At 39.6% G+C, this 25216-nt stretch overlaps 1 protein-coding gene across 2 annotated transcripts; it reads left to right on the forward strand.

Moving 5' to 3' along the window:
* psenen (presenilin enhancer, gamma-secretase subunit) lies at positions 1-22739 on the forward strand. Of its 2 annotated transcripts, XM_076281221.1 has the most exons (5): positions 1-93; positions 8937-9019; positions 9104-9208; positions 21079-21176; positions 22298-22389. In XM_076281221.1, exons 2-5 carry the CDS (start codon positions 8959-8961, stop codon positions 22301-22303), a joined length of 270 nt encoding a protein of 89 aa, XP_076137336.1. In that variant the 5' UTR covers positions 1-93; positions 8937-8958; the 3' UTR covers positions 22304-22389. The 2 variants fall into 2 exon arrangements, with proteins under 2 accessions (XP_076137336.1, XP_076137335.1); XM_076281220.1 differs by lacking the exon at positions 21079-21176 and having other exon boundaries at positions 22298-22739.
* Positions 22740-25216: the final 2477 nt, after the last annotated feature.

A 25216-nucleotide genomic window follows, 5' to 3' on the forward strand; every position in this document is an offset into this window, starting at 1 on the left:
TCGCAAAAGGAGAAGAAGAAGCTTTACGGAAGTACAATAGTGACGAAGTCTGCTGTGATTCAACTAATAGTTGCCGCACTCTAACTGCGAAAGGTATGGTTTATATTCCATTTAACCTCAGTTGTTTATTCTTGCATATGCACAACGCTATTTCATAGACCAATTGAGCTGTAACATTATAACGTAATAGGGCACTGAAACAGTTGGGACGTAAGCTAACAAGTAAGACAAAGACAGCAACATCAGCGTTCAACAACCACTGTCAGAGTAGTTTTAGACAATAGATAGCCTATAGCTAACGTTAAATGAATCTGTGCAAAATGGTTTTATCAATACCAATTGGTAACATGTATTTCAGAAACGTAGCTAGCTAACGTCATGTGTAGCAAAACTTCACAAAGACGTAAATAACGTACCCCTAATTGTTCTAACGTATCCCTCACGGGATCAAAAGAGTATACTTATACTTAGTAGCACTCGTAAATGCATTGGGATGTTTGGTTGAGAGCTGTTAAAGGTGTCAGGCACTGTATCAGTAACGTATAAGTATACTCTATAATTTGATCTCTGCATAGAGCAGTGGTTCTTACTGGTCTGGCTTTGGGACCCACAATTTCACATGTCCATGAAGTTGCGGCCCATATATTTAGCCGTTCAAGCCAACGGATACGGCGAGCTACATGGTGAGACACGCAAAGCGCCTGGAGGCCGACCGGAACTTGTTTTTAGTTTTGATGTGTGTGTGTGTGTGCAGGGGCGGTCTTAAAGGAATTATCCGGAGTAAAATGCACTTTAGATCGATTTCCGGATTATTGGGGGTACATACGTTGAGTTGACATCAAAATTATGTCATTAGGATGTGTTTTGAGAAAGTTCGATTGTACCGTTTTCAGTCACAACTCGTAGCCTGGAAGTGAGTGGGGCATTTCAATTGCGCCGCTACAAAACGCTATTTTTGTACCTCTTCTACAGTTCCAAACAACATAACACTTACGTGGTAGTGAGTAGAGGGTCCCTAAAGCCAAACCGAAGTATCCCGAGGTCTTTATGTGGTCGAATAGAGTCCAGAATGAATTTCATCAAGCCAGTACCTTTACAGAAATGTTGCCATCTTTGCCGCCACTTTGAGGGGAAAGTCCGTAGGAGTCTTATTGCTGAGTGTGTTGTAACACGCTCTGGAAATTCACAATTTCGTCGCCGTTTAAAAAAAAAAAAAAAAACATAGTCCAGTATTTCTTTCGAAATGGCAGATCCTACGGACTTTCCCCTCAAGGTGGCGGCAAAGATGGCAACATTCCCGGAAAGGTACTGGCTTGATGAAATTCATTCTGGACTCTATTCGACCACATAAAGACCTCGGGATACTTCGGTTTGGCTTTAGGGACCCTCTACTCACTACCACGTAAGTGTTATGTTGTTTGGAACTGTAGAAGAGGTAAAGAAATAGCGTTTTGTAGCGGCGCAATTGAAATGCCCCGCTCACTTCCAGGCTACGAGTTGTGACTGAAAACGGTACAATCAAACTTTCTCAAAACACATCCGAATGACATAATTTTGATGTCAACTCAACGTATGTACCCCCAATCATCCGGAAATCGATCTAAAGTGCATTTTACTCCGGATAATTCCTTTAACATAGAGGCATAGGTAGGTGGCTGCTTGGGGCCCCCTACCAGTAGTCTTTGTAGGGGGGCCCCCAACCAACCTAAAAAAAAAAAAAAACACCCTTGTCGTCATGAACGCTTAAAAAGTATAGTAAATTGTAATAATATTCTTAAGAAATACGTTAAAACATTGACGCAGTAGTTAAAGGGACACCAGGCAAGCCTGATGCTTTTTCTCTACAAAACTCCCCCTCGCTCGGTCTGAAGCTCTTTTCCTTTTCTTTGCATCTTCCGTCAAGGGTTTTCGCTGCTTCTTCGCCGGCTCTGCCATTATACACACGTTTGCAACAATCGCTAGCGTTTTGTTAGCCTCCCTCTGTGCTGTGGATGCAGGATGGAAACTGAAACTGCTTCGGTCGCCGGGTACGATACACTGAACTTGCAAGCGGGATATTCTTCCTACAGGCAGTAGGGGCGGGCGAGAGAGTCTTCATTCGCCCTGTAATGAGTCATTTAACCATATACCGACTTACGAAGATGATTAATTAACACGAAAACGTTGCCTGGTGTCCCTTTAAAATGTCCAGTTCATGGTTATGTCCCTACACATACACCCCCTACTCCCACAATGAAATGGACTAGGCCTAGTCTGTAACGTGCGTTGCGCGAAAGATAAACGCAAAGGACGTCTGGGAAAGTGTTGCCAATTTAGCGACTTTGTCGCTAGATTAAGTGACTTTTGGCCATCCCTAGCAAGAAAAAATGGCGACTAGCGACAAATGCTTACTTATTGCAACGATGGCAAACTCTGTTTCGTTGTTGAAACGTCAGAAAATCTCCCCTCTCATGCCAGTTTCGTTAGTGAATTAGGCCTACATCGCGAATTCGCCCAAAGCGTTGCCCCACAATAATAAAAGTTACGACTGGCTTATGTGGTATCAGCCCGTGTCATTACACGGAAGTAGATGTTCTATAAATCTAACAGCTCAGAAAACTTCACTGGAAGGTGCAGCAACAACGAGATGAGAGCAATGACATGATGACAGGGAAACAGGGACACGCTTGCCAGCATCGTTCAACAAGCACATTGAACAAAGGAAAGTAGGCTACAACTTCATTCACAAAGTAGATAGTTTAAAATCAAGCATACAAGTAAAAAAAGTAGAAAAACCTATAACATTTGTTTAGGCTATGTAGCATGTTGTCAATGCAGGACAGACTGTCGGCTGGAGTAAAAAAAACAATTATCTCGGTCTGTCCGAGTGACATTTAAGCCTATAGCCTATATCCAAAATATAGCCATTGCCGGTTAAATTGTGTAGGCTACCCTATGGTGAGATGTCATGCAGTGCAAAGCAGATGCAGCAGTTGGGAATAGGTTAGAAATGACTGCATTTCAACCACCTGATGCTCGTTCTGGTGTAGGCAGAAAAAAACCCCGGATAAGATAGTATACATAAATGTAAAGTGTACCAATTAATACTGTATATAAGTATTAAAACAATTATATTTCAAGAAGTTGCCTATAGGAGAAAAGCAAACAGACGTAAAGGGGAATTAAAGGGCCATCAGGTGGTGGTGGGGGGCGGGGGTCGAGTTCTCTGTTGGGCTATCGTGACTATTAGTTTGTGTAGTGCTACACTTTGTGTGTTCTCTGCTTTCCATCTTCATTTTGGAGTAAAGTAGGGTTTAAAGGGGAAGGTTTTTTTCTCCTCTCCAACCTTTACTTTCCCGTAGATTAGCTTTACCTGCCTATCCACCATTCAGCCCCATACATACCTTCGCCTTGGGCCCCCAATTTGCTAAATCCGCCACTGTGTGTGTGTGTGTGTGTGTGTGTGTGTGTGTGTGTGTGTGTGGTACATGGTGAGACACGCAAAGCGCCTGGAGGCCGACCGGAACTTGTTTTTAGTTTTGGTGTGTGTGTGTGTGTGTGTGGTACATGGTAAGACACGCAAAGCGCCTGTAGGCCGACCGGAACTTTTACATTTGTGAAACCTTCAACTCCTGACGTCACCTTTCAAAAGACTCGGCAGTTTGTTTTTGACAGGGTGCTTAGTTTCCATGTGGCATTTTAGTTTTGATGGTTTCATGCTCTCATGTGCCACCAATACACTGCACACCACACACACACACACACACTGCACGCCACACACTGGGTTTCTGTCCCATTTTGACCCATTAGATCTGAAAGGTGTGATATCAGATCTGATAAGGTAGCATTTGAAATGCGCGGGGGGAGGGGAGGGGGCACACAAGCTCCGCGACCCACCCTGAACGGTTCTGCGACCCACTTTTGGATCCCGACCCACCAGTTAAGAAACACTGGCATAGAGCATCACAGTCCCGCCCACAGCCGATGCCGGAAGTAAGAATTCAATACAATTTCTCCATTGACAATTGGGGTATAAGCCATAAAAAACGTAACTGCACATGGTAAACTTAAAACCAGTTACGGCTGTACTAAGCGATTGTATATGCTCATATAGACGGCGAAAGTTCATGGGGCACTAACCTTGTTTTGAGACAAATGTCTTATTCGCGATGTCTTGGATAAGTACTTCATTACCCACAATCCTGAACAATCCCACAGTGATGCCTCTGATTGGTGGAAAGGCCGTTATGGTAGTTTGAAACTTTCTCAGCGAAAATTATTGACAAAGATGGCGTAGTCGTTTACTGCCTATGGCGAAAATCTTAATGTGAATAAAAACTTTCTAGACGAACATTGGTACTTCTACCAACAAGGATTGTGGTTTATATATCACACGAACTTAGTCAGGGCCAATACACCATCAAATAGAACACTGTAAATGCTAGTTTAAACACTTAACTTTTCAGGTAGCCGATAGGGCAGGCTAATCATTAGCCTGGCTTTCAGACATTAGAATGTCATTATAATGCTGCTAACATTAGCCTACATGCTGCAACACAGGTATGAAATATATTATGTTTTAGTGACCTTGTTGTTTCTATGAACATGAATTGTTGTTTATAGGCAACATCAACTTAGTCGAGCCATAAAGAGCCCTGTATATCCTCATTAAGTACCAGTGGCGGCTGGTGCTATTTTTTTCTAGTGAAGCAGTTATGAAATTATGACACCCCCCCCCCCCCCCCCCCCAACCCCAGAAACGAACATTGCGCCTAACACACCTGCCAAAGTTGGTGAGGTTGAATGTATGAGACACATGATTACATTGAACTGTCTACAATGGCATAAACAAAAGCTATGTTGTTTGATCAGTCGGAGAGCTAGACAGAGAGATTTGTTGAGAAATCAAGACCTGTTTACCACCATCTCAAAGTAAGCTTACAGGCCACAAATGGGGTGTAGTAGGCCTTAGACTGGACAAGACAGTTAGACATATTGCTTGCAAAGACTAGGCTATCTATGGTCATGCCCCCAAAAAAGAGCATCTCCACTTTAGCACTAATTAGTGACTAGTTAAGTCTCTATACTGAAAACAATACCAACTATATTTTCTGATCTTGATATAAGATGAATAACACTTGGTTAGACTGTATTAGCAGTGTATTAATGCAAGTTGTTGATGTCCACAACATCTTGAAACAACAACCTTCCAATATTCTAAGCTACTAATTATGCCCCATAAGGCATAGTGCAGGCTCTAAGCAATGTCAAATTCAGTAGCCTATTGAGAGACACATTCTTGCCTCTGGGCTCCTCGACACTAGGCCTATAACAAAGAATAAACTGCGCATATTGTGTTGACTTAAGAAATTTATATTAAGAAATTATACCATGACTGCTGCTCTGGCATATGTTTGACCAACCATTTTGTTACTGTCACTGCCTTCCTTCTCTACAAAACTAAAAATCCACTTGGCATTTGCCTCCTGATACACTGAAGAATCCTAGACAATTTTTCTGAATCACTCCAGCCACATCAACATAATGTTACGATAGTGGACAATTATAGCCTACTTTGCATGAAATGTCAAGTGGTCTTATCAATATCACACGAAAAACGGTGCTGTGCTTATTTCGTTTTTAAATGGTAGTTGAAATTTAGCTTCAAGCAGATTGTTCTGAATTGTCTATGACAAAGTTGAGGATTTAAAATGGGAAGCCAAAACGTTATAACACATCCATAGCATAGTCTAATGTTATCATAACACATCAGTGAACTTGCAGCACGGCTACGTTGCTGCACTTTCTAATGCATAGCCTACATGGAACAAGTTTATCCTTACCGTAGCACCCACTGTGTTAATTTCACAGGTAGTCTCTTGGTCTCCCCTCTGCATTCACTCATAAGTTCTACTCATTTCAAAAGTCTGTAAAGAATCCTGTAAGTTGTGGTCAACGATGTTCATCGCCTGAAACTTCGAATCCATCTTGCCGTCGAATCCATCTTGCTAGGACAGTTAGACGGGCTCTGCTAGGACTTAGCGAGTCACTAGCTGACTGGTGGGGAGACCGCTAGCAAGCTTTCCCCCCTAGCTGATGTTAGAAAATATATAACGTTCTCCCCGTCTAAATATAACGTTCTCCCCTACACAGAAAAAAATCCGATGTACCTTACAAAATGAATGTAAAACAAACTAGGTGAATGAGTTACACAATTTATAATGAAACTCTAGTAAGGTAACTGAAGGCAAAAGTGATGGCAAGCAAGCTCACTAATGGAGACAGTGATGGGCCAGAGTGTTGCGTCAATCATATTCAACGGCAGGAAGTGTGAAATTCTATCCAATCGGTCACTGCTTCACTGGTGGGACTTATCTGCCATAAGGATCAATTGAAACGGGAAAAAATCCACGAGCCGTCTGGTTTTTCACTCGATTTACATTGAAGTCAATGAGGAAAGATATCTATGGTAGTGAAGCAAAACGAAAAGTTGGTGAATCAGTTTGATTCACTGTAATTCTCTGTTCCACCGCGGGTGACGATGGCGCTGTTGTCACAGAATTTATTTCAGGAAAACAGCTCGTGTTAATGACTGTATTTCTATTTCAAAGGAGTAAAATTGGGATTATTGTAAGATTTTTTTGGTGTTTTGTTTTTTACTTTTCTTTTGGTGAATCACTGCCTAACCTGTAGTCTTATAGAAGCCTCCTCTGTTAAGTACTTAAACTTTTGAACTAACTAGCTAGCTGATACTGATAGCCCAAGCTGGATGCTACCACCAGCTAGACACTGCAGTAAAATGGTTAGCAAACCGTCCATGCCCCCGTGAATATTTCACTGTTTCAAGGACGAAATCAAGAGTGTCCAAAGGGGTGAAAACAACCTTAAATCGGGTCACATTATTGACTGTTGTGTATCCGAGGATCAGCTTGTGGGTTTTGTAAGGGCCAGCATGAGGGACAAGATCTACAAAGTTGTGTGGTGAGTTTTGCAGGGAGGTTGGTAATGCTAGGTAACATTAGCTAGGCTACTGTAGCCTTCATACTGTACGAGTCATATCATCAATCATTAACCTAGAAATACTTCGCACATTTAATGAACATTTTGTGTAATAATTCACAGCAAGTTAATAAACTGAATATGGTGGTCCAAGAGCAGACCATGCACCGGTCCATGCATTAGGATGGCAGTCAGATACGATGCACCATGTTGCTAACATTAACCACTTTCACACACACACGATATAAAATACACAATGGTAAATATAACATTCAATACCAAAACACTATTATTTTACTCCTGAAATACACATTCACATTCACTGCACATTCACTATATAAAAACCACTGTTTGGAGGAAAAGGTTTGTGTGCTGTCGTCGGTTGGAAGTTGTTTAAATGGCAAAATCGCGCCGGTTTTGCCTATATTATTCAGTGAGGCGCAGTGGTTTATGGGATGAGTAGTTCCTTTGCTCGGAAATGAAAATATGTACACAGTCTTGTACCTTTGACTTTTTTTGGACTTTCTCTTAATTTTTTCACTCGAAATGATATGTTGTATGCCTATGAATTATGCCGTAGCTGTTTAGCCTAAGACATGCTCTAAAACTCTTTAGTTACGTATTTTTTCAAAACGTCTATGGGAGAAATGAATGGGAAACTTACTTCCGGAAACTAAGCTCTCTCGGAGGACGGGCGGGACTGTGATGCTCTATTCCCCTGTACAGTTAGCCATTCCAGAGTAATCCGGTTTTACATTTGCAGCAATGTCTTAATGCATGTCTCCAGGTTTCACAGTGTGTTTAAATTGTTCAATAGGCCTACATGATTTCATAACAGGCCAAATACAAAATAAATGTTACAAGATATTTACTAGATATCTGTAAATATTAAAATCAGCTCACTAAGAGTTTGTCAAAGTAGCCTTAATGATCACAAAATGGTAAACATGCTTGTAGACTATTTGAGTTTCTAAAAGCTGAACTGCTGAAATTGTTCAATAGGCTACATGATTTCATAACAGGCCAAATAGAAAATAATGTTAAATATAGCCTAGATATCTGTAAATATTAAAATCAGTTCTATTATTTACAGTTCTATGTAATGTTTCATGTTCTGTTTCATACCTTGATGCAGGTCTACTGCTGTGAATAGGCTAAATATACTATATAGTGTATATATATACTCTTTTGATCCCGTGAGGACTTCACTTGTCTGAAATCCGAAATATTTTCGAACAACGGATGATCCGTTTCGAGGGACAAGCTCTTGGCCTTCTGTGCCACACATTTGATTTGTCGTCTTTTTTTTGTATAGTCTTACTAGCCTACTAAGTTAACATAATGCTACTAGTCCACAGTGCATCCAAACTGAGCAGTGCTGAGCAGTGCAGGGAACAGCTGTCATTGGTAGGCTGCATGCAGGCACATGGTCAGACAGGTTTAAGGAGCGCTTGATTTGTTTTGTAGCGGAGCGTTCTATGGGTTGCCATGTTGGTTCTATGGGTAGAGCACGCTTTTTTTAATATCGCTCGATCACTTAAATTTGATTGTGGGAAGTCAAAATCGTGATCGTGATTAAAATTTGATTAATTGTGCAGCCCTAAGCAGTCACACAGACACATAACGTTATTATTTTAATAAAGTATCGATTTTAAAAACGTTTGCGTGTAGGCATCGTGATGCCTTTCTAGTATCGATACACCATGCAACACTAGTAGGAAAAATGTGGGCGGGGGAATGTAGCAGGCAGCTCACTGCTCCGGGTTAGTGTGTTCACTGTGTGCTGTGTTTGTTTCACTAATTCGTGGATTGGGATAAATGCAGAGACCAAATTTCCCTCACGGGATCAAAAGAGTACGTATTTTGCATTGACATCACATTTTGATATGATTATGTGGTGTGATGATTCAAATTACAGTCAACTGTTCCAAAGAAAATGACTTTTTTCACTCAACCAGATATCATCAAGAAGAAACAGAAATGAATCTGGAACGTGTACCTAATGAAGAAAAGCTCAGCCTTTGCAGGAAATATTACCTAGGTATGCTGAACTGGCAACTGTCATTTCTAAACTAAATACTCAAATGGATATCTGTGATTTAACCAAGTTTGTTTCTTTCCTCAGGAGGCTTTGCATTTCTTCCATTTTTGTGGCTGGTGAATGTGGTATGGTTTTTTAGAGAAGCGTTTGTGAAGCCAACCTACAATGAGCAACTTCAGATTAAAACATGTGAGTAGAGATATGATGGTATGGAAATGTAACAAATATTTGACCATTATAGTGATCAAAATGATCACAGTTATAGATATTATTTCAGTATGACCACCAATGACCTACCACAGGCCATTCCTGCATGCACAATAGGGAGGGAAAGTGAAAACCAGCGCCCCAAGTGGATGCGTTCCTATCGAAGAGCAGCTCCAATGTTAAGTCCCATAGACCTATTCTTAAAAAATATTGTGAAGCCAAATCAGCGAAGTTATCCAGCATAATATTTTTCAGTGTGTATACAGTAATAATCTACTAACTGTGAAAATGCCAGTCCCTATTTTGCCGCCTTAAAGGAAAATTCCGGTTTTTAGCACTTTAAGGCCCTTTTCTGGTTTGTTTTGGATGAACTAGAGTGGTGGACACCGAAATTTTGACGATTGGTCCTGTCTCGACTTTTCTGACTCGTTTTGAATCGTCTTTTCACCTCTCAGGGTGGCTGGCAATGGGCATACTGTAGTAGGCTACTCAAACATGTCCTAAAACAACCCTTAACGTTCGTTTTCAAAACTGTGCAACTCACAGGGTGGTTAGTGGTGTTCGTTGATGTTCCAAAACAAGTAGCGTAGCGAAATACAGTTTCTGTCGTCTATTATTTGGCATTTTGTAAAATCCCATTGATTTCTGTTGGAAGACTCATTGCACGTTGATATTACTACTGCGCCACCGTCTATGCTTCACGTTCAAATACGAATCATACATTGCGCCGATATATTTGCTTTTAATAGTCAACGAACTCCACTAACCACTCGGTGAGTTGCACAGTTTTGAAAACGAACGTCAAGGGTTGTTTTAGGACATGTTTGAGTAGCCTACTACAGTATGCCCATTGCCAGCCACCCTAAAAAGTGAAAAGGCGATTCAAAACGAGTCAGAAAAGTCGAGACAGGACCAATCGTCAAAATTTCGGTGTCCACCACTCTAGTTCATCCAAAACAAACCAGAAAAGGGCCTTAAAGTGCTAAAAACCGGAATTTTCCTTAAAAAAAAAAATCGAATTTGCTTGTTTTGTTTCGGACTACAAAAGAAGTCACGTGACTTTACCCTTCGACATTACTCACGGTAGCATGGTTTGTTTATTAGCCTTGTTAGCATTGACACTTAACACTTACTGCCAGTGTGAGTAGGAGCACACCACAAGTTATCCTGAGATAAAGGTAATCACCACGCGGTTTACATCACGCTCTGTTATTACAAAAATATGTTAAGCCAGTCAAGCAAATTGGCCGATTTGATCAGTTAGATGTGACGCGCCTAAACCGGTAACGTCGCATGCAACTGTAGTTCGTTATCACCATATTACAAAAAAAACTCAAAACAATTCAACTGATCCTAAAAATAAGGTATGCCCACTATAAGCAATAGAGGTGACCCCAGTGCATAGCAAATGGAAGGCATTGAATTAAGTTCCCAATGTGCACCGAGATATATTTTTTCAAAAAAACAAAATCCCATCCACTCCACTAAACTCTAGGAATGAAACCAGTAGGTGGCGATGAGATTAATTTCCCTCCCTATAGCAACAAAACTGAGAATAGCATTGTTCACCCTACGTGACGTGGTTCAGTAGGTGATGGTAATGCACCGAAGGGCGCCTAATCTGCCAGTAAACTCTCACAAGAAGTTCAAGTTGCTTCAAAGAAGTGCTGCATAATTGTTTTAATACAAGGGATTTAGTTCATATTTTTGCTAAGCTTAGCATATAAAGCTAGCTAGTATGCCCATTCTCTGCCTATGGTTTAGCTTGCGCACTAAGCTAACCGTGACCGAAACCTAATTAGACTGTATATTTGCAGACACGTAAGTAACTAATAGAAGTTATGGGCTGGCGACTGAGGGTAAAGTTAGTGAATTGTTGGTCAGTAAATAAATATGTAAATATGTTATTCACGTGGGGGGGTGTCTTTGGTCAGGAATGAGACTATTGTCGACTTCATGCGAGATTAATAGAGAGAGGGAAAGTGAAAGACAGAGAGAGAGAATGGCAGGCAAGTGATTGGCCTCTCTTTGCAGACCTAGGCTACCTATCAGTTGTTTCTGAGGGCGGGCTTTATCTCTCACTTTTTGTTAAGCAGAGCCTGCCTGCAGCAGCGATATGACCAAGGGAAATTAGAAAATGTTAGCTAACAAACACCACATGCTACACTAAAGTGTATCTCTGACTAGACTCGAGGTAAAACATCACATTGTTAGGCTACTTTTCTCCTGCCCTCGGTGGGTTAAAGGTTGTATCAGCGATAGCGGGGATACGCCACTTCTGTTGGATGTTCAAACAAAACAGAGAGCTAGCTCGCTACTCCCTCCCTCTCCCTCCCGTGCAATTAAAACTCCTGAACACGCATCTCGTCGATTATTGGTTGAAACACTTTATTTTGCCTTTGAGTGGGTTGCCAACCCTTGTTTATGAGTTATTCTAATTCTAATCTTCTTTCCCTCCTTAATCCAAACACTTAATTGATAATAATTACAATAAATGCAAATCATGAATGTTACAATATAATGTTTTAAAATCCATCCAATAGCCATGCAATGAAATAAAACACATGGACATAATTATTTATTTGACAGTTTATTTTTTGAACTGATAGCTAGACTAGTCTAAAAAGGATGTGATACTTCCATGAAGGCAGGCAGATTCCACCGTCCGTTTTGGGGGTCACCCCTGTGAATCATTAATCAGTTATTTACAGAACTTTATATTAAGATTTTCATCAACCATTATCAGTGAATGATGGTGACAAACATTAGAAATCCACCAGGAGACAAAATATTAGCGCAACACACTCGGAAACCATGACCACCTATGGAGTTGTTTAAAACATAATAACTTGTATGCTACCGGGTGACGTTAGCTAAATGACTGATAATGCTACAACCAAAAACGCCCAGTAACGTTAAGTTCAGGCTTGGAATTTCAGTTAACTATACAGTAGTAGGCTATAAAAATCAAAGTTGTATTTAGCCTATTCACAGCAGTAGACCTGCATCACTGTATGAAACATTACAAAAACATGAAACATGACATATTACATAGAACTGTAAATCATCTGATAATATAATATTTACAGATATCTAGGCTATATTTAACATTTATTTTATATTTGGCCTGTTATGAAATCATGTTTTGAACAATTTAAGCACGGCTCGGCTTTAAGAAACTCAAATAGCCTAGATGCATGCTTAGTATTTTGTGATCTTTAAGGCTATTTTCACAAACTCTTAGTCAGCTGTATATCCTCTGATTTTAATATTTGCCGATATTTGTAACCGTAAAGTAGAACTGCTTTACACCTTTGTGTTCGGTAAGGTCTGCTGTAGGGATCGACCGATATGTTTTTTTCAGGGCCGATATCAATTATTACCAAAACAGGAGGCCGATAACCGATATGTAAAACCGATATGTCAGATGTCAAAAAGGGGGGTAGATAGTAAAGGTGATATGCTGCAAAAATTTAATTCAAAAGCATTTAATTATGCAAACTTTTCTTTCTTTTGATACACAATTGTCTATCAACTTGCATCACTTGCAAGTGTATATCCTGTGTAGGCCTATCATGTTAATCCAAGAGCTGAGTGATAGCAATTATTTTCATAGAGTAGGCCTACACAATGGGCTATGTGCTTGTTAAAGGAATTATCCGGAGTAAAATGCACTTTCCGGATGATTGGGGGTACATACGTTGAGTTGACATCAAAATTATGTCATTTGGATGTGTTTTGAGAAAGTTCGATTGTACCGTTTTCAGTCACAACTCGTAGCCTGGAAGTGAGCGGGGCATTTCAATTGCGCCGCTACAAAACGCTATTTTTATACCTCTTCTACAGTTCCAAACAACATAACACTTACGTGGTAGTGAGTAGAGGGTCCCTAAAGCCAAACCGAAGTATCCCGAGGTCTTTATGTGGTCGAATAGAGAGTCCAGAATGAATTTTCATCAAGCCAGTACCTTTCCGGAAATGTTGCCATCTTTGCCGCCACCTTCAGGGGAAAGTCCGTAGGAGTCTTATTGCTGTGTAACACGCTCTGGAAATTCACAATTTCGTCGCCGTTTAAAAAAAAAAAAAAACATAGTCCAGTCCATACAACTTCATTTCAATTTCGAAAGAAATACTGGACTATTTTTTTTTTTTTTTTTAAACGGCGACGAAATTGTGAATTTCCAGAGCGTGTTACAACACACTCAGCAATAAGACTCCTACGGATCTTATCGATCTAACAAATCGATCTAAAGTGCATTTTACTCCGGATAATTCCTTTAAGGGACCTGTCACAAAGAGGATGCTTTGCCATCGTGTGTGTGAGTGTGAGAGGTGCATGCGTGATGGCAAGTGGTATGGTTGAATAGTTTAACAAAACAATTTTAAAATAGTTCTTACACACTAAAAAATGTTGGGTTAAAAATAACCCAAATATAACCCAGCCGCTGGATAACTATTGGACCAACACCACATTGAGTTATCCTAACCCAATGGTCTGGGTACATTATTAAACCCAGCAGATTGGGTATGATTCTAACCCAAAACGCTGGGTTAAATCAACACAACGTTAGTTAAATTGGCAAAATAGACTGGGTAAAGGTAACCAAAGTTCTGGGTTATAGCTATATAAATGTTGAGTAAAATTCACACAGTATATTGGGTATAGATTCAACCCAAACCACTGGGTTATATCAACAGAACCACTAGTTAAAATAACCAGTTGTCAGGTTTTCTAAACCCTGTATTTGGGTTGCATTGAGAGAAAATGGGCAACAAACAGCCATGCAATGAAATAAAACAGTTCGACATAATTATTTATTTGACAGTTTACTTTATTTTTGAATGGATAGCCTACTCTAAAAGCAGCATCAGCATGTGATAAGTTACTTCCATGAAGACCGCTAGATTCCACGGTCCATTCGGGGGTCAGCCCTGTCAATCAAAGAAAGAAAAAGAGTAAATTAATCACTGCTATTGACAGAACTTTATATCAAGACTTTCTACGAACCATGATCAGTGAAACATTAAAAACCTGGAGACAAAATATTAGCGCAACACACTCGGAAACCATGACCACCTCATGGAGTTGTTTAATATTACTGAACGTTGATGATTACCATACGTGTGAAGAGACTACTTCGACTGTATACATTAGCTGACACACATGCTGCACTACCACGAAGCATTTAATTAACGTTAGCATACCAACCATCTGCTAACGTTAACCTAGCCAGCTGTTGGTATGCTAATTTTAGTTCATTGTAAAAGTTTGTTTTGTTTCTGTTCAGCAGTTCATACCCAGTGAACACAGAACTGAATGTTTTTAAGAGTCTGTCTTTGTGTAGATTTAACATGAGCAGTAATTGTAAGTTAATGTTAGCTAACGTTAGCTGGCTTGAATGACACAATTCTTAACCTGCTTAGGCTGAACGAAATTGGCAGGCAGATCGGCATATCCATTCATATCACGAAGGGTGTCTCTTTGTGTACTTTTAAAATCCGTCTGAATAATAATAATAAAAAAAGTTAAAAGCAGATACATACCTTCCAAAATCGCCTGATTTTCACTGCATGTTGACAGCTGCTGGACTGCATGGACGGTTGAAAGAATAACGATATCCCCCGAACACTCAAATAACTATGCAGCTGTGTTAAAGTTACCCTGGTGCTGGGTAGTGTGCTCACGTCAGGTGGGGGAGAGGAGGGGGGCTGTCCTAAACTATCAACCCAACAAGCTGGGTTACAGAAAATAACCCAACATGAGTAAAAACAACCCCACACAATGACCCAAAAGTTTCAACTCAGCGTTTGGGTTGAGAAAATAACCCAGCATTTTTTAGAGTGTAGGCTATTTAAGCATGCAATTTGTGTCCATATGCTATAAGCTACACTTTTGAGAGCCTAAAAGGCACGTTAATTGCCAGCTCAGGACGCGATTTAGTTCAGGTCGGATCAAATTCAGGTCGGACTTTTTGACGTTCGCTATTGCATAATTTAGGACTTGTCTGTACTATGTCCGCCGAGGTGTCCCGTTATTCACAATTAACGGACGAGGCGGAGGCAGAGAACACCCGAGTTTGTAGGCTAACTAGTAAACAGCATACCACTAACGTGCATCAATCGGGAATTCGCTAAATGAAGGAAGTGGGTGCTTTACTTATTGATCCGGATCAAAGAGACAATAGCTTACAAAGCGGTGTTTTTGTAACTTCAGTGTAGATGATTGTGATTCATTGCAACTTCAGCAATGTAGGCTACCTCCCTTACCTTCAAAAAGTAGCTCCGTACAGCTGAAGCCCAGTCTAAAGTCTGCATCAGTGAGAATCCTAAACTTTCTCTGTGTTCAGTCTTCGATCCTGATTGGCTGCATTCATGCTAACTAACAAATCAGACAGTGTAGTGGGCGGGACAATGCTCTTGACCACAGAGTAGCAAATGTAGGGAGTGAGAGACGCTTTACAGACAAAGTAGCGCGTTTCGTTCTTTATCTATTTCAATATCGTGTTATTGGTGGAAAAAATGACCGATGCCGATTATTATAAAAATGCTAAATATCGGCCCTAATAATCGGCCAGGCCGATAATTGGTCGACCCCTAGTCTGCTGTTTATTCTGATATATGGTTGTCATGTGTTGTTCAAAGGGGCATCACGGCCAACGCAAGGGGCAACGACGGCCATGGCTGCCATGTAATTCCTACCCTGGTTAAGTTACATGGTTATAATATGAAGCTAACATTACCCTGAATGAATTAATAAGATGTTTGCCATGATTATTACCGTACGTGTGGCTTGTGAAGAGACTAACATTACTTCAACTGTGTTCTCTAAAATTAGCTGACAAACGTTAGCTGCAACCATAGCCTAGGCTGTACAACCACATATTTATATATATATATATATATATATATATACAAGCATATTTAATTACCATAGCTATAGACCCCTTCGCAACGGCGGTGAAAACATGCTAGCATGCCACTACTAGTTGTTTGGGCTGGTTAACGTTAGCAAACGTTTGCTACTAAGTTAGTTACCAATTAACAAGATAAAACTAGGCATGATAAGATACACTAGAAAAATATTTATTTAGCTAGAAAAGCAAGTTTACCTAGCTATAGTAACTGTAACTGTATCTGTATTTTGTTATGAAGTGCGCGCTACAAACACAAGCATTCTTGATGATTGCCTCCGTCCTGTCCTTTCTTCTGATGGCATTTAGCCATAGTTGTCGCTTTTTCTTTTTTTTTTTGACTGACCGGTTTAGTATTTAAAATTTAACCAATGACTTTTTCGGTTCTGGCACCCGACAGCACAGCAAGATGATGCATGATAACCTTTAGCCTCCCAGAGATGACTGTTCGTTTAGCTTGAGTAGCTTTCCAGCTGAGGTGATGGTTTGTTTTGCCTCCAGTGAACGTAGTGACATAGGCTTAGAAGGTACCTATACGGTCTGCTAATGCTAACCTACCAGCTGTTGGTATGCTCATTTTAGTTCGTTGTAAAAGTTTGTTTTGTTTCTGTCAGCAGTTCATACCCAGTGAACACAGTACTATGTTTTCATGAGTCTGTTTAAGATTAACATTAGCAGTAATTGTAAGTTAATGTTAGCTAACGGTAGTTAGCATTAATGACACAATTGTTGTTAACCTGCTTGAGGCTGAACGAAATTGACAGGCAGAATATCCCTTCATGTTCGTTCAGCATGATGCGAGCTTCTGGGTACTCAGATTAATCTATTCATTTCACGAAGGGTTTGTGACTGTGTGGACTTTTAAAATCTGTCTAGATAAAAAAAAAAAAAAAGTTAAAGTATACCTTCTGAAATTGCCTGATTTCCATTGCATGTTGACAGCTGCTGGACTGGGGTGCGTTTCCCAAAACCATAGTTGCTAACTTAGTTAGCAACTTAGTTGGTTGGCAATGGGAAATTGCATTGCAACCAACAAAGTTGCTAAGAGGTTAGCAACTATGGTTTTGGGAAACACACCCCTAGACGGATGGAAGAATAATATTTTTTTTAACTCTCAAATAACTATGCAGCTGTGTTAGTCACCCAGGTGCTGGGTAGTGTAGCCTACTCCACGTCAGGTGGGGGAGAGGAGGGGCCACTGTCCTAAACTATCAACCCAACAAGCTAGGTTACAAAAAAATAACCCAACATGAGTAAAAACAACCCCACAAAATGACTTGACAGCCTTAACCCAGTGTTTGGGTTGAGAAAATAACTGTTTCCTCTGCCCACAAATAGGGGTGGGCGATATGGACAAAAAATAATATCTCAATATTTTTTGTGATTTTGACGATAACGATAATTGGTCGATATTCTTTAAAAAATTGTTTTTGTTAAAGTCTGAGTTACTTTACAGCTCATTATTTATGAATAGCATCATTACAATAATAACCAATAACCTAACCTATGACTTTTTAACCAAATCAACTAATGCATTGTCACATTTATATGACACATTTCCAATATGACACATTTCCAATTCTGCCCCCACTTGTGTGTGTGGCAATGACATGGTCTAGCCAGCTACATTAGAGAAGATGAATAGGCCTAAGAGTTTCCCAAGAGAAAGTCTGAAGCTGAAGTTCCTTTCAAACCTTTACATAGATTTCACTGTAAAACTAAGCAGAACAACAGAGTACATCTCAGTTATTACCTTCGATGTTTTGTTTAAGAGCAATCATGTAGGCTAGCATTCCAAGTTACAGAATAGAAACTAATGCGTTAGCTTATGGCTAATGTATATGAGAAATCCCATAGAGATGCTAACGGTTAGCATAATCGGTAAACGTAGATATTTAGAGCGAACTTCAGTCCATTTACAAAAGAGTTACATGAGAATAGTTCTTTGTTTACAACTGACTATTAAAATACTCAAAGGCTAATGTTTTCTCTCCATATAATACTGTGTAGGAAAATACGTGACTGTCTCATCAATGCTACTTGAACAGAAGTAGCCGCATAAAATCCCAAGTAGGCTACTCTCGCAGCACAAAATAAACATTAGGCGTGCGTGACAACGTTGTGACCCACTAGTGATCACGTGACACTTGCTCTGCTGCAGCCAGGGGCTTCTCCCGCATACACCTCCTGGGAATGTATGAGTCTTCAATGCGTGATTTCGAGTGTTTTTTTCCCCCATAAGTTATTTAAATACTCAATAATGTCAATTTGCATATCGTTAAAACAATAATCACGATATTATCGCAGACGATATATATCGCCCACCCCTACCCACAACTGTTTCAAAATAAGTCCTCACTAGCTAGTTAGCTAGTTGGCATGGTTAGCTTAGTTACCATAACAGCTAACTTAGGCAATGTTTGTTAGCAAAGTAACACTGTTAGCACAGTTATCTTACATTGTTTGCATAGTTAGCTTTGTAGCTAAGTTAACTTTCATGCACTGGTAATTCCTCAGAAATACATTTTCTAGTTATTCTCCTAACCAAAATTTCTGTGTCTAATTCAGCTTCAACCGTTTAACGTAGAAACTTCATTCAAACTTGGTAACATAGGTCTTGAAAAGGACACTTGAGCAATATATTTTTCACTTTTGTAAATTTCTATTTAGCCTATGGCCTGGCAAATTAAGCTTAGCATTCAGAGCGCAAATTAATTTAGTCTTTTAGGCAGTGGAGAAAGTGACAGCTCACGGCAAAAAAGAGAGTGAGTCCAAATTCACCCATTCTTTGTTGAACTACTCGTGAAGTAGCCCACTCATCACACGAGATCACGTGTATCACACGAAAGAGCTTTTTCTCAGCTTTTAAACGATGTTAGTCACTAGTTGTTGTGGTAAACGGTTTGCGAGAAAAATAACTTTAATTAATCATATTACATGCTGCGCCCGTCTCCCTACCCATTCATCTCGGTGGAATACTTCATGAACTTTCCCTTAACACATGACGAACCATATATCAGAATAAACAGCAGACCTTACCGAACACAAAGGTGTAAAGCATTCCGGATACATCGCGGATAGTGATCAGGTACACAGAGGCCCGTTTGTAAAATATGTTTCAAAGTCATTCAAAAGCAGTAGGCTATGCCTACTTGGCTAAGCAGCTCGCATACATATCCCAACATTTTTAAAGAGTTCAAAGAACGACAGGTTAACTAATAGGCTATAGAAAACACCACTACATGATTAGTGCCAAGTTCATCTCTTCAGTTTTAGTCTAGCCTAACCGAAACGAGTATAGTTTTCTGGGATAAAGCAAACCTTCCTTCATCAGTGAAATTTGACGAGACATAACGACTGATCATATGTGCTAACGAGATGAAAACGCAATGTTCATGATAGTAGGCTATAACATTACCATAACTTGCAAACGATCTGTTTAAAATTCGGTCAGTACTACTGGTAATGTTTGTCATGGCATGTAGACTGGAATTTGTTCAATATTTATTGCCCAGATGTAGGATAGGCTACCCGAAATGCGCTAATTAAAGCCCACAGCATATAATACCCACTGAAGCATGTTGAGTCCTAATAATAATAGCGGCTTATTGTTACGTGGTAGCAAACTAATGTTATCAAATAAATAGACATAATGTACAATTCGTCAAATAGGCCTACACCATTATTGCAACAGGTAATGGTGTAGGCCTATTTGACGAAGACCTGGTTCGAACATCATAGGCTACTTGTACACTGGGAGCAAAGAAGACTATCGTCACCTTTTCCCGTTTGCAACTGTCAAAGAAATCCCATAAACACGGGAAGGCCTAGGATAGCCTACATCAGAAGCATTCAGTGATTTGCATGCAGTAATTTCAACACTGACCTTGATCTAGCCTACTTTGGCTATTTAAAAGGTACTTTATTGCCAAAACACTTTTTGTTTTCTTCTGTCACTTATTGTTTTCAGGTATGTAATCTAGGTATTGTTTTCAAAAATCATCTGACTTCATTTAATAAGAGTTTGACTTATTTTAAGACGTCTCTGGCTGCCACTGCAAATTTGTCTTGATAAGACTCCTTAAAATAAGTGAAACTCTTGTTAAATTAAGTCAAAATGATCTTACAAAAGTGTTTAGACAAGAGTGTAAGTGTCTTTATACTAAACACAAAATAGATTTTTTGATCATAATAAAAATCTATTTGGTATTGTTTTTAGTATGAAGAGACTTACCTAGCGCTCAGAGGTGTAGTGGTAAACTAGGAGTTGGGTAAACTATGAATTATGTGATCACGGTAAGGTGGACTGCGCCATGCGGTATCGGATTTTTAAAAATACATTCAGAACATGTTTGATGATGGTGGAGGCTATTGTCAAATGTTTATAACAATACCAATGGTATTAAATGATTCTTAGTGTTGATGAGTGTACATATTGTGAGGATACTGTGTGATTTTTAATTAACTGTGTGATCTTAATATTAATTAATAATAATATTAAGTATAAAGTATTAAGTACGGTCACAATTCAGGCTGTGGGAGGGAGGGGTTATGCATATGTGCTAATATAGCATGTAAACAGTGTAGCAGTAAAACAGTAGGCTAGTGAACAGTCAGTACACAAACATGGAGAAGGTGGAGAGGCAGACAGACTATGCAGAGAAGTCTATCTCTCCTCTTCCCTTTAGTGAAGTATTGAACAGTTCAATGGCCCTGGGGACAAATTACTTCCTCAGTGTGCCAGTTGTGCATGACAGTGAGCGAAGTCTCCAGCTGATCAAGCTCTTCTGCTTTGTAATAGTGCTGTGGAGTGGATGACATTCATTGTCCAAGATGTTGATCAGTTTGTTCAGGGTCTTTTTATCTGATATTGAAGTGATGCACTCCAGTTCGGCTCCCACGACAGAGCCAGCATCCTTCTTCTTTGTGCTTCCTCCCCAGCATACCACAGCATAGAAGAGGATGCTGGCAACAACAGACTGGTAAAACATCCTGAGGAGCTTACTGAAGACATTGAAGGACCGCAGCCTCCTCAGAAAGTACAGCCTGCTCTGCCCTTTCTTGTAGAGTGCTTCAGTTTGGGCTGACCAGTCCAGTTTATTGTCCAGGTGTAAGCCCAGATACTTGTAGGTGTTTACCACCTCCACATTGACCCCATCAGTGGAGACTGGTAGCAGAGCGGGCTTAGACCTGCGTAAATCCATCCAATTGTTAGCCAGTGAGTTTACGTTTCCCATTACCATTGATGGAACTGAGGGCTTGTATCTCCACTTCTTCTCCCATCGCCTCGTCCTCACTTTAACTCCCGCTCTACAGCCCCGAAAGCACCACAATTCCTCTGGGATGTTGACGTGAACACCACCAGCATTCCGTCGATTCCTTGTGTAAACAAGTTTGCTGCCGCTGGAGCATTGCAATAGGATAGAATTAAAACACTCCTCAAAGTGTGTAATCCAAAAAGTTGCAAAAATGTTGACTTATTTTAAGGGTCATTCCACGTCAGTTCAACCAGGGCCCACGCACTTAGGTCTCCAAAAATTCTGAAAAAATTACCAGGTGTACCTATGTTACCCAGGAGACACACTGTAAAATTACTCTTATGTAAGATCAATACTTTCCAAGATACAGCCAGTTTTACAGGGGGAGGGGGGTGTCGATTTTGTCCAGCCTCTTTTTTTTTGTCAAAGTTCACAAGCCCACAGCGCAAGAACTAAACCATGTAGGAGGCTCAAATTTTGCTTTGTGGTACATAAATAGGAATAGTATGTAGCAAAATCGTCACGTTTGTTCTGGATAATCCTGCATGGTCATAGCTGTCCCTCAAAGTTGATACAAATTTTATTGGAGTTTTTGGCTGGGCTCTGTTTTAATGTTTTCAACATTTGCTTGGTTTCAATTCTCTTCTTAAATTAAGTCAAATGATTTTACGAAAAAACGCTAGATAAGTCTCTTTATACTGAAAACAATGGCAACTAGATTTTTTGCTGCTGATATAAGATTAATAACACTTGGTTAGATTTTATTAGATAAACAGTTTTTGCAGTGTGCAGGTATAAGCGTTAAGGGTTTCAGAAAACATCGCCCTGGGTGGTAGTCAAAGCATTTCAGTGAACCCAAATGATCGTTGATGTTTACACTTTTGCTATATGCCTTCTTTCAGATGTAAAGAGATCGGCACTGGGCTTACTTTTCTGGGTGGCAGTACTGACAACTTGGATTACAATTTTTCAGCACATGAGAGCACAGTGGGGAGAAGTGTCAGACTACTTATCCTTCACTATCCCTCTTGGTGTTGAGTAGGAGCTACACCGTGGATCATAATTCTCATTCCCAAACAGCGTTTTTCTGTGAGGCCTTCATGACACCATTAAGACCAAATGATTTATGAATTATTTTCCCTGCATTATTTTTTTGTCAAACTCCCTTGGGGCAAAGAATATATAACAAAAAATGTGTAACAATATATGATTTGGATATTTACTTAAAAGTGTAAAATGTACTGGTAATTCATTAGTTGTGTGGAAATGTGTGATACTTGTGTATTTTTTTGTTTTTCTATCAAAGGAACTTAAATAAATGTTATGATCTTGGGTCAAATCAAATATTGTGTGAGGCATGTGTACTACATGAGTCATGACAAAGAAGAACTAATTTATTTTAGTTAATGTAGGATCTTGGCCCAGTATAGCCTCATTATAATAATGTTCATATTCACAACCATTTACTAATTTCAATTTTGCTGAAGAATTATCTAAAAAAACAATCTTGATTAGAGGGTTTGGTGCAGTAAGTTTTAAGAAAATTGTCACCTATTCTAGCTTCTGCCAGATAGCCATCATTATAAGACATTATATCTATATACACATACATACTAACAAGTATAAAAACAAATCTTTTGCCGATTTATTGTAATAATGAGGAAAAAAAATTCCAACTTTGTAGGGAAGCAATTTATTCTGAGAAAAATAAAAAATCTCAAAGATTTTCATTGCATTTCAAAAAAACATTGCCCACAATTATTGCCACCCCTAGAAAAACTTATACACAAAATGTAACAGAAATATTTTTATATCAACTTCTTTTCTTCTCTTTCTTTTTCACTAATGTATGATAATAAAGTGACACAGAGGCATTTTTTCAACACCAGAAAGACGAGAGGATACACTAAAAACAAAGTTGTAAGTCAGGGAATGGCTATAAAAACTAGGTGCTTCATTGAAAATGTCCATATTTACAGTTAAGACAATAATTAAAAGGTTCTTATCAACTGGAAATGTGACAAACATGCTTGGACAAAGATCCATCTTGCCCCCACACTCAGTATGGAGGATGGTAATATAGGCAAAAGGAGAACCACTGTTGGAGAGGGTATCATCAGAGAATGTATCATCATTTGTGACCCTGCAAGGCGAAACCAGTCGTTTTGTGCACGGTGCTATTTTGAGAAAATCCACGATAAACAAACGTACAGGTTAATATGTCGAATTTCACCTTTTTGCATAATTTCACGGATAAACTTGCGTTTTCACTGTTAAACCCTTACTTTATTTAAGTGAAGATTCAACACATTAGCAGTCATTCCGTTGTCCACGCCGCTATAAGGTTTTACGGTAGGGTACGGTAGAGCTAATTTACTCATTACTCAATGTAAATGTGTCAGTTCTATATCGTTCTTGGCAGATGTAACCGAATGTGAAAGCCTTTCAGGGCACGAACGGTCAAAAGCACAAACTTTTAGAAATATCCTGGCGTCATTTTAGGGCCCAGGAGAAGTTTTCCATTGAAGTAGGCTAGCGCATTTTAAAAGTAGGCTAGGCTATACACAATCTGTGTACACAGAACTTCCTCTCCCCTTACTTTCCCCAAAATACATTAATTATATTCTACAGTGACACCTTATGACCGATCCCAGGTATTAACTAGGGGGCAAAAGACTCATTGCAGGGTTGAAACTATGGTTGAAACTGCATAGTCCGCTTCAAAGTCACGCTACCGTAAGGCTAATCAGCTGTGCCCTCACACTATCGCACGTGACAATTGACTTAAAAAGGTGATTTTCTCCTCTTCTGGCGTATCGTGACAGGAGAACCATGCCAACTTTAGATGCGGTTATCTTAGTGATACTTTTTGCAATACCCTCGATTAGGGCTGGGACAACGCGTCGACATAATCAATGACATCGACGCAAAAAATACGTCGACGCAAAATATGAGCATCGATTCGTCAAGCATAACGTGTGCTGCTAAGTATTTAATTTTACACCTTCAGTGTTTTCCATATGTTGACTAATCTGTGGCTGGGCACCACGAATTCAAAACCGGCCACGACACATTGATGTTCTATCTTGTAGGCCTACTATTTAAATTAAAGATAAGATAAAATAATTTCATTGAGCTGCACTTTTTACTCACAGCCTTTCCTCACCCCGCCCGCTTTCTCTCGTAACGAGCACGCTGCTCCTACTCTGCATGTGCATTTAACAAAATATTCACGATTGTTGAAGGATTGTTGTTGCCACATAGAAGCACTGCATAGAACACAGTGGGCTAAATTGCTATTAAATCCGCTTAGCATCGTGACCATGCTGCGCAAATTTGCAGCATTAAAACTGTGCTAAGGTCTTATCCCAACATAGTACATTGAGGAGACTAAACTAAGTTAAGTTACAGTATGCAATCAAGCAGTATCTCAAAGCTAACGTTAGAATACTGTTTGGGTGTCAAGTTTAGCATGCTTACTTGCAGCTGCTTATTCGTTACTAATGCAGGGCTCATTTTATTGACTGAATGTTTGCAAAATCCCGATGTAAATGGAAAAGTGTTTTCCAAGACTCAAAAGTGCTTGTCCAAAGGAGAATTACGAACCGTTATTTGAACTAACTACGTTATGAATTGCATCCACACATCAGCAGCCTTTTAACTGTGTTAATGTTAATTGCAAGGATTCCCACACGAACGTTTTAAAATGACAGGCACTCAATTAGACATACACTACTGAACTTTATTGACTGCTACCTCTGACTAAGAATGCATTACTTGCACTTGTATAGTCTTTTATTTTGGAATCTTAACAGCAATAA

Source organism: Alosa pseudoharengus, unplaced genomic scaffold, assembly GCF_046254945.1.
Source record: "Alosa pseudoharengus isolate Yale_2024_CS ecotype anadromous, Long Island Sound unplaced genomic scaffold, YU_APseudo_1.1 YU_APseudo_1.1_scf_12, whole genome shotgun sequence".
Lineage (NCBI taxonomy): Eukaryota > Metazoa > Chordata > Actinopteri > Clupeiformes > Clupeidae > Alosa > Alosa pseudoharengus.